Source organism: Bos mutus, chromosome 4 (genome assembly GCF_027580195.1).
Source record: "Bos mutus isolate GX-2022 chromosome 4, NWIPB_WYAK_1.1, whole genome shotgun sequence".
Lineage (NCBI taxonomy): Eukaryota > Metazoa > Chordata > Mammalia > Artiodactyla > Bovidae > Bos > Bos mutus.
Genome location: NC_091620.1, coordinates 1,509,454 through 1,522,721, shown reverse-complemented (window position 1 = coordinate 1,522,721; position 13,268 = coordinate 1,509,454). Strand labels below are relative to the sequence as shown.

The 13,268-nt window shown below is 38.3% G+C and overlaps 1 protein-coding gene across 19 annotated transcripts in view; it reads left to right on the top strand.

Annotated features, from left to right (window-relative positions):
• KMT2C (lysine methyltransferase 2C) overlaps window positions 1-13,268 on the top strand; it is a 261,336-nt gene that overhangs the window by 198,291 nt on the left and 49,777 nt on the right. For 15 of the 19 annotated variants that reach the window (XR_011463922.1, XM_070368932.1, XM_070368933.1 and 12 more), the window contains 8 exons: window positions 678-797; window positions 3,375-3,505; window positions 5,965-6,145; window positions 9,741-9,845; window positions 10,161-10,208; window positions 11,203-11,340; window positions 11,514-11,546; window positions 11,647-11,796. Coding sequence is in view for 18 of the 19 variants with exons in the window: in XM_070368932.1 (XP_070225033.1) it covers window positions 678-797; window positions 3,375-3,505; window positions 5,965-6,145; window positions 9,741-9,845; window positions 10,161-10,208; window positions 11,203-11,340; window positions 11,514-11,546; window positions 11,647-11,796 (906 nt within the window). In the remaining variant the exon portion in view is untranslated. The remainder of the gene's footprint in view (window positions 1-677; window positions 798-3,374; window positions 3,506-5,964; window positions 6,146-9,740; window positions 9,846-10,160; window positions 10,209-11,202; window positions 11,341-11,513; window positions 11,547-11,646; window positions 11,797-13,268) is intronic. The other 4 variants (XM_070368951.1, XM_070368950.1, XM_070368941.1 and 1 more) reach the window with 2 other exon arrangements.

The window sequence follows — 13,268 nt, the reverse complement described above, 5'->3', positions numbered from 1 at the left end:
TGTCAGTGCTGCTGTATGTTAGGCACTAGTCTCAGCACTTTATGTGTGTTCGCTTACTTAGTGCTTATAACCTGCGTGTAGGAGATGCTGTACATTATCCCCGTTTTACCAGTGAGGGAACTGAGGCAGTGGAAAGGTAAATAACTTGCCCAAAGTCTGCCAGTAACCAGAATGGCACCATTCGGTGCCAGGTTCCGTGCCCTCACTGGAGCTGCATGCGTCTCATGTCTTGACTTTACTAGGGGCACCTGGACACACTTCCCCAGAAGCCGTGCTGGCTTTCTTTGGGATCACCTAGTTTAATTTGTATCTTGTGTCTGCTCTCCCTCAACTAACGTACAAATAATTTGAATGGTCTGTGAGTTACTGACATTAAGGAAACAAGCATAATACACTATAATGTTTACTCTGACATTGTTTAGAAGAAGTACATGCAGTCTTCTGTATTTCAATGAATTCTTTATTCCTGTTTGGTTAGTAATAAGATAACAATAACTTTGACGTCTTATTTCCAAACTCTTTTATTTTGCATTAAAATGAGATTATTGATTTAAATTAGCCCATTTGAATTTGAGATATTCCTCACTTGTGAGACTAAACATTTTCATCCTGCTTCTGGAGGAAATACAGGGAGAAGTTAGTTATTTACAGGATTCCCCAATTTCTGTTTTGGATAGGTATTGGTGGATTTATGGTACGACAAAGAAGTCGAACTGGGCAAGGAAAAACCAAAAGATCTGTAATCAGAAAGGATTCCTCAGGCTCCATTTCCGAGCAGTTACCCAGCAGAGATGATGGTATGGTCCTGATTTTGATTGATTTTACTGTCTTGTCTTGATGTTCCCATTGAAAACAACTATTGGAAGTAATGCCACGGCCACCACCTTACTGCTGCTCAGCGATCTGTAAGGTGCCTGTGCAGTTCATATCTGCAGTGTAGTAGGTTTGATAAGAAAATTATTTAAACCCAGTAGATTATGTTGCTTTGAGATTTTTAACAAGTGTTTCTGTTGTATTTTTTCCCTTTGTTAAATATAAGCAGTTTAGGGACTTGATCACAGAAACACATCTGGCACTTTCTGGTCATCTCACAGTAGGCCATTCTTTGCCTGCCTTAGGTACTTGGTATAAAATGTAAAATCGGAAACTTTGTAGACCATGTATCTGAAAGTGACAGGGTACCCCAATAATTTATAACAAAATTGTATGCTGTTTTAGAAATGTATCTTCCAATTAATATTGTGTCATCTTTTCTTAGAGTTTCAAAGAAAGTTAAGTCATTGCTAAAGCCATAGCTTAAGAATTGGTTCTAATGAAGACTTTGTGATCCATATGGTCTTGATCTGTACGTTTTCTGTATTTTAAATATTGTATATAGAATGTAAAGAAAAATGATATGTTTTTATTATGTTTTTTGAATAAAGTTTTTTCCATTACATTGTGGTAGGCTTTTGGCCTGTGAATTAATTTTTTTTTAATTGCTGTACATTTTTAAGAGGAAGCACTGTAATGGTTTTAAAGAAGTTTCTGATATTACTTAATGTGACTATAATAATGCCCCAATTAAGTGTGATACATTCTGTGAAACTATTTTTTGTATTTTCCATGTTTGTCTCTATTGTCTTCTAAGTAACTTTAGTTTCATCATTTAGTGTTTTTCTTCGTCATCCGTTGAGTTTTTAATCGATTGTGCATATTTTCCTTTTCCTGACTACTTTTTAGATATTTTAACACTGTAGTTTCTTCGTACAACTTACTTCTTCTAGTTGCACTTGATCTAGAGTCAAGTATTTTCAAACCTTCGCGCGTCACATTCTACACTGTCTCTCCTGTGCCCTGCTGCCTGCTGCCTCATTTGATGGTGTTTGTTGTGTGAGATACACATACATATATATAAACAACAACAAACTTTTTTTAACTGTGAGCTCATATTCTGTAGAGCAGTCTCTGAAGTTTTTGAGAACTGAATTAAAGGTTGGTTCCTTCAGAAAACATTTGCAGTTGTCGCTGCCAGGAACATGAGGTACTACTACTCCAGGATTCCTTTAAGCTAAGTATTTAGCTTAAAGGTTTTTGGTCCACCTGTGTTACATAAATGCCGGTTTTTTACACATCAGGGCTGTATTGAGTTTATGAACTCTTAGGGAAGATGTTCATTTGTTTTGCCTTTCTCTTCAGCACCATACTATTCAGTGGCAGTTTTCTTTGCCGTTGGGGTGGGGGTGGTGGTGAGTGATGAGAGGAGGACTGGGGTAGGGGAGGGTGTGCTCCGTGCTCACCCAGCCCTGGGCGTGGAGCCCTGGGTCCCTCCTTTGTAGCAGGCACCCTTGGTTGGTCTCGCCACCTTGGGAAGAGGCTGCAGGCTTTGTCTTCTGTACCCCATTCCTCATAGCGCTCTGAAGACTGGAGTTCAAGGTCACTAGGTTTTAGCAGCATTTCAGAGAGCTTTATTTCATTCTTTGCTTATTTTTGTGGTTTCTGTTTGACCTTAATTTTTGGTCTTAGAGAACTGTATATTTTCTGGTTAGATCACTGGTAGATTAAAAAAAAATTTGTTTAAAATGTGTTTCTCCACTATATTTAGTACTTTTTATTCAACCTATGTAGTCTGGCAACACAAGTGCCCACATTGATTTTCAGAAGGCATGTATGTGTCTTTTGCTTAAAGTATCTGAGAGTATCATTTGATTCCTTGCTCACCTGCTGTAAGTGGTATTCTTGTTTATTAGGCCAACATTTCAGATTTTTGCATTTCTTTTATTTTAAATTTGAGCATTCATAACGTTTTTATGAGCAGATTCACAGATAGTCATACATTATCACAGTATGTATGTACTACAGATACCTAGTTTGCAATAAATCCCCAAACCTAGAATTGCTGGATTGAGGGATACACATTTTTTAAAAGACTTTTGCGGGATAGTTCCAATAAACTCTACCTAGAGGTTGGACCTGCTAAATTCCTTTTAGTTGTTTGTGAGTAGCCATTTCTCTATACTCATTAGCATTGAGTATTTTTTTTTTTTTTTTTACGTTTAACAAGATGTCACCATTTACATAAAAACAAATTTCTGCTTTGTAAGAAAATACTCATTAAGACACAATAGGAAGCATGCTGGTACTAAGTAGACATGAAATGAATTTTTATGATATTTAAAATTAACAGATCTTTTTGTGAAAAATTTTTGTCAAGTCATTATGTATATATTTAGACAGCTGTATGTCAGTTATATCTCAATAAAACTGAAAGAATAAAGACAAAACTTGTCTGTGTGTATGTTGGTAAGTTAGTTATCATTTATTATTAGTTATTTTGGTGGGTTTATCTGAAAATTTTAAATACCACATATTTATAAGTGTGATTGTTGTTTCAGGCTGGAGTGAGCAGTTACCAGATACCTTAGTTGATGAATCTATTTCTGTTAATGAAAACACTGAAAAAATAAAGAAGAGATACCGAAAAAGGAAAAATAAGCTGGAAGAAATTTTCCCTGTCTATTTACAAGTAATATTTTGCTTTATATTATGTATTTGTTAATAAAGAAACATGAAGTGATGTCTTGAGTTTTGAAAAATAGTTTTATTGTTTTTGTCATCCCAAATGCTATTTTTACCTCCTTAGGGGCACTTAAAAATTACGTTCATCTTTTTTGTGCTTCGATACTTTTCACAGAGTTCTTTTTTAATCCCAGTTTTTCACTTCTAAATTTCAGAAGACATATTTGGCTGGGAAAGGCTCATTCTTGCAAACCAGGCACACCATTGTGCTCTGCAGATCCACTTCTGGTGGACTCCTTTTGCCAGCACTGGTTATAGTGATTATGTTCACTGAATGAAGATGGTTTTTTGGCAGCCAGAATTACAGCTTTAATAACATTTATCACTTTTAGGGGCTTCCCAGGTGGTAATAGTGGTAAAGAACCCACTTACCAATGCAGGAGACAAAAGAAACTTGGGTTTGATCCCTGGGTCAGGAAGATCCCCCGGAGGAGGGCATGGCAACCCACTTCAGTATTCTTGCCTGGAGAATCCCATGGACAGAGGAGCCTGGTGGGCTACAGTCCATAGGGTTACAAAGAGTCAGACGTGACTGACGTAACTTGGCACGCTTGCACCCATTCATTCTAGAAGTATGAAAACTGATCATTCCATACTTACACAAAAGAGCCTTTAAAAATAGTGGATTGGATTTCCTGATTACTGCTATAGTCGTAATCTTAATCTAGATTCTGTCTTCTGGTGAACAGGTGTAATTCCCCTAGTGTTCATCAGTAATTTACACATTTTTGATATGAAGGAAACTTGTAATGAATGATACTGTTACTTGGACATCTTGTGATAGCAATTGTAATTTTTTTCACAGCTTTTTGGAGTAGAGTGGGAAATATAGTGACTAGTGATGAAAATCCATGAGGAATTGATAAACAGTTTTTTTCTAGTTTTTCTTTATTAATTACAGCAGTGTCAAGATAAGGTATAAATAATTGTGTAATCTACCCAGTAGAAATAGTTTTGTGGTCTTTAGTTAATACCAGATGGTTGATAAATACCACTAAATTCATCATGAGCCATACAAAGAAACATTTTTTGCTAATGGTGTTCTCAGATCTCTCAGATTCATACTGAAGGCATTAAGTAAATAATCTATAAAGTTCCAAGATGCTTTCTACTATTCAGCATTTTTCTTAGTGATACCAGCGTTGCTGGTGTAAGAAGCCAGTCATCTCCTGCCCAGTGCTATCTTTGTGGGTTTTCAGATTTCACAGACCATCCTCCCCTGTCCCTTTTCACAAGTTAACTGCTTGGCATTTCTCCTTTGAGAACTTTTTAAATAATTTATTTTTGCACAATCTTAATAGTCTTGGTTTGTATTTTATGTTTTGCTGGACATATCATTCAAATTGCTTTCTTTTAAAACTGTACTGTATTTTAGAGCTTTATTTTTGACAGCATAGTCCTACATCCTTTTTAAAAATTTATGTATTTTACAGTATGGATGTTTATAATTTAGTCATATGCTTTCTGACAGACATTGAGGCTGTTTTCATTTTGGAGGGATATAACAAAATGATGCAGTGAACCTCTTTTGTTTATGTATCTTTGGCAAGATTAAATGTGGGTAGTTACTGCAAAATTGCCCTCCCCTTTCCAGACAGACCACATTATAGAAAATAGAGTTTTGGAATAGAAGTAGGTGAAGGGGGTCCCCAGCGCTTCCTGTTGTTCTCCTTATTGATGCTGGAGAAGTTGGGGAGAGATCCTGGAGTTGCAAGGAGGCCAGGCTTGAAACAGTGGTCTCTACAATAAAGTATATTGAAATGGAGTAAAGTCAGCGTGAGTAACTGAATAAAACGCCAAGGCTTTTAATGGTGGTAAATTTTGTACACATAGTTTGTTTAAAATGACTGTAAAAACCTTCTTTGAGATTTATAGTGTGTGAAGTCTTTATAATGTGGTTATACGCATCAGTAGGAGATTGCTAAATCTGTGAAGTATACAAATATTAAAGTTGTAGATCAAACCCTTGAGCTAGCCTCTATAGATCATCTACAAATGTTAGTAATATTCATGAAGTTTTAGTTTTTCTTATAATATGAATTAAGGTGCCATACATAGTATTATAAATTTATCCATTTTTAAGTTTCACTGTAGTCTAACTTGGGATTATGAAATTACTGCGGTTGCTAGAAACATTTGACAGAATTGGGTAGTTTTATTTGGTTAATTTTACTTGATTCTATTTTAAAAAACACAAAAAAGCTTATTTTTAAAAAGGGGATTTACATAAAATAATTGACAGGCTATCTCTATTGTTTACATATTCCTATATTCAATTCTTAAATTGTTAAATACTAAGCTTTTCTGTTATTTCTGCCTTCTTATCAAAATGACAGTTATCTGTATTCTCATTTTAGAATTTTATATCTGAGTCAGTCGTTTCCACGTGTGCTTCTCTTTGTCTAGGAAGCTTTCTTTGGAAAAGATCTTCTAGATACAACAAGACAAAACAAACTAAGTTTGGATAATCTATCAGAAGACACAACCCAGCTATCTTATAAAACAAACACGAACACCACTTTCTTGGATCCTTCCTTAGACCCGCTACTTAGTTCATCCTCAATGCCAGCAAAACCTGGAGCTCACGGTATGTAGTGGAAACGACAAGATTGTTTTTTATCACATTACATTCATCTTCCTTTTAGTCAGACCTTTGAAATGCTTATAAAACTTACTTTTATTGAAATAAAACTTGCATTCAGTAAATGCAACTATTTTTTAAGTCGACCAGGTCTGTATGATTTAGCAAATAAATTCATCTTTGTTACTACAATGAAATCAACTCTTGCAAGTTGTAAAGGAAAATGCTTGGTTTATTGTTGACTGAGGGCGACATATGGGAGTATAATGAGGCCATGATTGGTGAGTTACAATAATCTTCAACTTAAGATGTTTTTCAAAATTAATTATATAGCCCCAAGAAATTCCAAAGAAGAAAAAAAGAATAAATACTGTAGTTGGAAGCTGTCTGACCCATTGTGTTAATATACCGTGGAATATATTGCCTTGGGAGAAGGAAATGGCTACCCACTCCAGTATTCTTGCCTGGAGAATCCCAGGGACAGAGGAGTTTGGTGGGCTGCCGTCTGTGGGGTCGCACAGAGTCGGACATGACTGAAGCGACTTGGCAGCAGCAGCAGCAGCAACCTATTGGCTTAGGTAGTTTCTCACTGCTGACAGTTTAGGCCATCGACCTTTGTTGGTGGAGGGAGGCCATCTGGAGCATTGTGGGATATTCAGCAGCATCTCTAGCCTCACAATGTTGTGATAATAAAAAACGTCTCCGGATATTGCCAGATGTCCCTTGCAAACCTGTCCTCTATTGAGACTCTAGACACAGGGGATACAGGGACTGCTCAGAATCAGAGAAAAATACAAGAACTTAATGTGTATAAAGTAATATTAACATCAGCAGGGCTCTCCAGAGTTTAGCTGGCTTGGTGTCACAAAGTTTTTCTTCCACTTCTGTGTTTTTGTTTTACTTTCAATTGTGCAGTCCATGGGGTCGCAAAGGGTCAGACACGATACAGTGACTAAACAATGAGCAACAAATTAAATATTCTTCTGACAGGCTCCCTTTTTGTCGTTGAATTGCAGTTGTCACTCATTTAATTTTATAAACTCAATTTTGAAAATAATCTTAAAGCAGCATCCCCTGAAAGATGACTTTGGATAATGTTGAATTACATTTTCATTAACTTGGCATCATCCTGGATTGAAATACAGGTTACTATTAATCTTTTAACTTCTTGAAATAATTAGAAGCAGTCTTGCCCCCTGTTATTTGAAAGCACACGTTCAGCATGAGACTAAAGGCCATACTCTTTGTTTAATGTTAACAGGTCATTTTACTGTTACTTTAGTTCAATTGTTTTGAGTATTTTCCTGCTCTCACCCGTGTCAGTATGTTGTTAAAATAATGTATAGTGAAAGACTTGCAGGTGTTTCAAAGGATGTCTTACTATTTGAAGGATGCCTTGTAAAAATCTGCCTAGCCGTTTAAAGGCTTTCATAGAAGTAAATTGCCATTGAGTTTTTACAAGAAAGCGAACTGGGGTTGGGCAGGAGATACTGTGACAGGAAAGACATTGATATATACCATTTTTCATTCCGGTTTCCTTTATTTGAAGTCATTTTCCCCAAAAAATTGATGAAGAGAGAATGGTTTAGTGACTAAGCCAAAATATAGAGGACTAGAATAACACACATGTCAAAATCTGTACAGTTGAACCACTCTTTTGCCTTTATGATGGGGAATTGAAAACTAATAGCTTTCTTTTTCAAAAAAAGTTATTCAATATTTTCCATTATGTCAGTTTTAATAATTTGTTAATAAGATATGAAATATCATCGGGTAGAGGAGAACTTTTAAAACACAGTCTTTTAAAAAACACTGACTGTTACTTGTTTAATAGAATTCCATTGGTTTAAGTGTCTTTGTTTGTGTTTTATTTATGCTTTGTGACTTGTGGGATCTTAGTTCCCTGACTGGGGATTGAGCCCACGACCCCTGCAGTGGAAGTGTGGGGTCTCAACTGCTGGACTGCGAGGGGAAACCCTCCACTGATTTAAAATCAAATAAATGTTACCCTGAAACAGTTACCCCATTTTTTTGTTTTTTCTTTCAAGGATACTGTTGTCTAGAGAATATAGTATTGAAATAATTTTATTTCTTAAAAACTTTACAAATATTTGGGCATACAAAATATACTTTGGATTTCAGTTTGAAAAATTGTATTTTTATGTACGTGTGCATTCTGTCTGATATGTTTAAAGGGACAAGACTATGTTTTATAGAAATACTTGGTCTAGAGTCTGGAGTATTTTATGTCATTTTCTTTTTTTTTCTTAAGTAAAAACAGTCAAAAACGGATTCAAAAATTCTGATATTCCTTAAGTGACTAATAAAGTCACTAAAGGTAGCCTAAATATTCTCCTACTTGATTAGGCTAGAAACCCTGTCGCTCTCCCTGGCTCTTGATTGTCTCACGTTCCACATCTCACACACCCACAAGTTTGTCTCTGCCTTCAGATGCCATCCCACACCAGCGGCTGCCTACCTCAGCCTCCGTCCGCTGTGTGCAGGCGGGCACCGCCTCTCACCGGGACCATGGCCGCTCCTGCTCCCCGGTCCAGCTCGTCTCCCAACACGCCTTACCCTCCTCCACCCTGGTCCATTCTGCACCTGGCAGCCAGTGTGTTCCCTTTAAGACATCAGTCAAAAAAAAAAAAAAAAGACATCAGTCACACCCTCTTCTAGCAACCTTGCAGCAGATTCCCGTTTTACAGATGCCCCTGGAACAACAGGGGTTTGAACTGCGAGGGTCCACTTAGATGCGGGGTTTTTTCTCATATGTACAGCAGTCCTGGGGTCTCTAGCGGGCTGAATCTGCAGATGTGGAAATGAGGCTAGAGGGGCGAGTGTAGGTCAGATGTGGGCTTTTGAGTACGTGGAGGATTGGTGGCCCCTGCCATGTTGTTGTTAATCCTTTTCCCCTCATTGTTTATTTTTATAGCACTTACACTAGTTTCATTTTGTTCACTCTCCGCTGCCTCTGAAAGAGGAAGCTCTGGCGCGTCTGCACTGTGTGTTCGTCCCTTCTCTCTCCTAGTGGCTGGACCAGTGCCTGTTAGCTTGCTGCATAGACATAATTCTGTGGATGCTCAGGTTCCTTCTTGAGTAAATGAGTGAATTAATGAGTGTTAAGAGTAAAGCTGGAAGTAGGCATTTTACTCGATGGTATTTGCTTTATACTTTACAAGGAACTTTAAGCAGTAGGTTTGTCTTTAATATTTACCTTCTATTGTGTTTTCTAGATGTCATTTTTAGAGGTGCCTTTTTCTAAATGGTTTTCTTTCTTTTTTATTTTTTTTTTTTGCTTTGTTACAGCATTCTATTTCACTTTTACTGCCTGTGGGTTTTTATTTTAAGATTTATTTCATTGTTATACAGTAGTCACAAAAACAAAAGTCTTAATTTTTAATGTTTTCTTATTCAAATGTTGGCGTGCCTTTTCTATGAAAAATTCCTTACTTTAGAAATAATAATCTTTTTATGATTCTGGCACTTACCTCAGTATCTACTATATTCTCAATATTTGGTAAATGGTTGAATGAATGAGTTTTAGAATTTAATGTCTAGGAAAATGGTGACACTTTGAAAATATACTTACTATACTTAGGTGCTGCTGATGACCCCTTAGCTGACATTTCTGAAGTCTTAAACACAGATGATGACATTCTTGGAATAATTTCAGATGACCTTGCTAAATCAGTTGATCATTCAGGTACATTTGCCCAGTGTCTATTTTATGATGTGAGTTGAGAGGTGTGTGTGTGTGTGTGTGTGAAACAGGCGTAGTCATTGAAATGGAAAAAGTTTTTTCTTTCTTTGGCATCGTCAAACTCATCATTTTATTTGATCTGCCTTGACTTTCCTGCTTTAAGAGGGGAAATAGCACATTCGTAATTTGTTGTCTTTTTAAATTGCATCAGAGCTAAGACTTTTTGCCTTATGTACCTCTTTTCTTCTTTTGTGTGAGCCGACCCCCGCTTCCCGCTCCTGTGGTAATCATCCATTGTATTTGGTTTGGGTCTTGTAGGTCTTGATTTATGCACTTTCCAGGTTGAGAGCTCACCTTGTGCATTTGGTAAGAAACAGCGGTGGGTGGTGGCTGACTAGAAGTAGTTTGTCTTATTTTTTTAGTAGTGATTTCAGCCGAAACAGCCTGTGGGTGCATGTGTACTTGTTACAGTGCTCCTTTGTCACTAATCCAGCTTTGTTCTCTCTGTGTGTGCACTAAAGCATGGTACACCTGTACTGTGCTCTGGGTGACTTTCTCTGTAGTGTTCTTTCTTTTTCTTTTTTTTTAATGAATGGTTTTATTCTTGTTAGAAAGTAATCTGTACTATTACGCAAACATTATATTGATAGTTCCTAGGATAAGCTCAAATAAGAGATGAATTTTCACTTGTTGATAGTAATATTGAGGAAGTGTGATAAAATAGACAATAAACCACTTTTAAATGTTACTCTTGCTTAAAAACCAATTTTTGTAAGATACAGCACGTTAAGAACATAATCTGTATCTTGTTTTTGACTACAGAATATTTCAGAAATAAGATCTGTAGTTGGAATTGTTCACCAGAGGATGATTTTTACTAAGCATTAAGAGTTTTGAGCTTTCCATTAGTTAGCGTGAAACTGGATTGTTTTACAACCTGCATATGATAGTTGACCCAGTTGCATTTGAAACCACAGTTTTCTAAGTTTGAGTTAAAAGTATATTGAACATTATATATTGACTCTTCTTAGAGACCCCTAACTTAATAATATGGTGCTTTTTTGTGTGTAGAAATTAGCAATTTAGAACTAGAAGTGTTCTCTTGTTTCTGAGGAAATGTACTTCCCTTGATTAAACCATAACTTTTTAAGCAGAACCTAAGTTTACAAATGCATTGTGCCTAATTTTTACTTATTGACCCCCTGAATTGGTTTAAAAATCTAGATTAATTCAGAATTACAGGCTTTCCATTGCTTTGTTTTAATCCTGTTGTTGTGTGTTAATGCAGGTAAATTGTGTTAACGCATTTTGTGTGAGTGTTCAGAATCCACTTTCTAATATACATACCTTGATCCTCTAGCTGGAATAGACGTTGGTTCGGGTGCTGATGACCCTTCGTCTCTGCCTCAACCAAGTGTGGGTCATAGTTCACGGCCTCTAAGTGAAGAGCAGCTCGATGGCATCCTCAGCCCTGAACTTGACAAGATGGTCACAGACGGTAAAGCATTTGCTCTCCATCTGAGCTTTCTAAAGACGCGCAGAAATGTAATAGGATCTTCAAAGATGTGTGCATGCCACTTAACTTCTATTCTGATCGTTCTGTGACAAATACTATATTGCATCCAGATATTGACAAGGCAGTTTTTAATATTTCCATCTCTTTTATCCTAGGAGCAATTCTCAGCAAGTTGTATAAAATTCCAGGTATTTGTGTTCTGATTCTCTTGTTGATGGAAATAGCACTCCCTGCACTCTGGCTCTCGTAGTCTCTTAACCGTGCTGCCATTGTCCTTGTGTCTCCTAGAGCTTGGGGGCAAGGACGTGGAGGACTTGTTTACCGCGGTGCTCAGTCCTGCGGCTGCGCCGCCGCCCCCCATACCGCAGCCGCCACCGCCCCCTGCGCCCCAGCTGCTGCCCGTGCACGGCCAGGGTACGTCGCCTCTAGACAAGTGTCGTAAGTACGGCCCTGCCGCGTGTGCCCCCTCGCGTTGCCCCTCGGCCACCACGCACGCAGACATGACAAGAGAGGGTCCTCTTTTGCAGTGACGGGGTAGGACCAGCCTCTGAGTTCCTCTCAGTCACACCCCCGCCTCCCTGCCTTTCCCTGGAACGCGGCGGCACATTCTGTGGTCAGAATTCTTTTGCCCACTTCACTGGCAGTGCCCCTGTTAACGGTGCCCGCCTCCTTCCCTGCCCCCAGTCCTTGGTCCCGCGTCACCTTTCCTCAGTCGTTCCCGCAGAAATGTTCCGAGAACTGCTCGGCCCTCACCGGCTGCCTTGGACTCATCCATGTGGTCTGAGCCTCAGTCACTCCCTCTGTGGCCAGGAAGTCTCCACTCCCACACTCCCCCCGGGCTTTCCATTCATAGCATGTGGTGCAAATATAAACGCCCCTTTGGGGCATTACGGGTCTCCCTGTAGACGGTGAGCTCCTTGAAGGCTAGAGTCACAGCTGCCCTCGCTGTATACCTGCCACAGAACATGGCCTCAGTAAATTCCGCAGAGTAAATCGGTGCCCTTTCTACCACTGTCGGCCGAAATGCCTACTTCTGTGGAAATTGCCTGTTTTGTTTAACACACTTTCTTCTACCTGTTTGTAACTAGCTGCAGAACAAATTTCAGGCTTTCCTTTCTCCCTCTTTCTGAAGAGCTGAAATCTGATAGGCTAGGATCAGAATTTTGTGGGCATAGGTAAGGAGATACTGCTTCAGACCGTGTTCTTGATAGTATTGGGTCCTCTCTCTCTCCTGTTGTCGCTGCCTTGTGACTCTGAACTGAGTGATCTATGATGATGCTTCTATGAGCTCATACACTGTGTAAGTGCTAAGAAGTGCAGATGATTTAGTGTTACCTTGGCCACCAATTTTGTGTGTACACGAACATTTCTATAATGCACATAATTGAAATGTTTTAGTTTCTACCAGTTTAGTCCTAAACATCAGTTTACCATGATGTTTGCTAGATCAAATGTGATTTACATTTGGATGAAACAGATCCATAAGCACTTGTTGACATAATTGTCCCCGTGCGCTTGCCTCATGACTGAGAGCTCTTCCATGTTTCTCTGCACAGCACATAGAAGTAAAAGCAACTGTCTCCAAGTTTTTTGAAACTAGAAGTATGTAAAAAATCAAATCAGTTAAAGATGTATTCCTTTATAAAAAGGTTTTATGATCATTGTTTAAATCATTTCAATGTGCAGTCTCATGTTTAATAAGATACTGAGGATTAGGAAGGTTGATGTTTACTTGGAGCGGAGGTGGGTTTTGGCTAGGTGCTTACGTGTAACTCAGAGATGACTAAGGCTGACTAGCCACCAGAGTTTATAATTGTAGTATTGTAGACTTTTAGGTAGACAACTAATTTCTATTATTGTTGATGTGGTTCAGTCACTCAATTCGTGTCTCTTTGCAACCCAGACTTCCT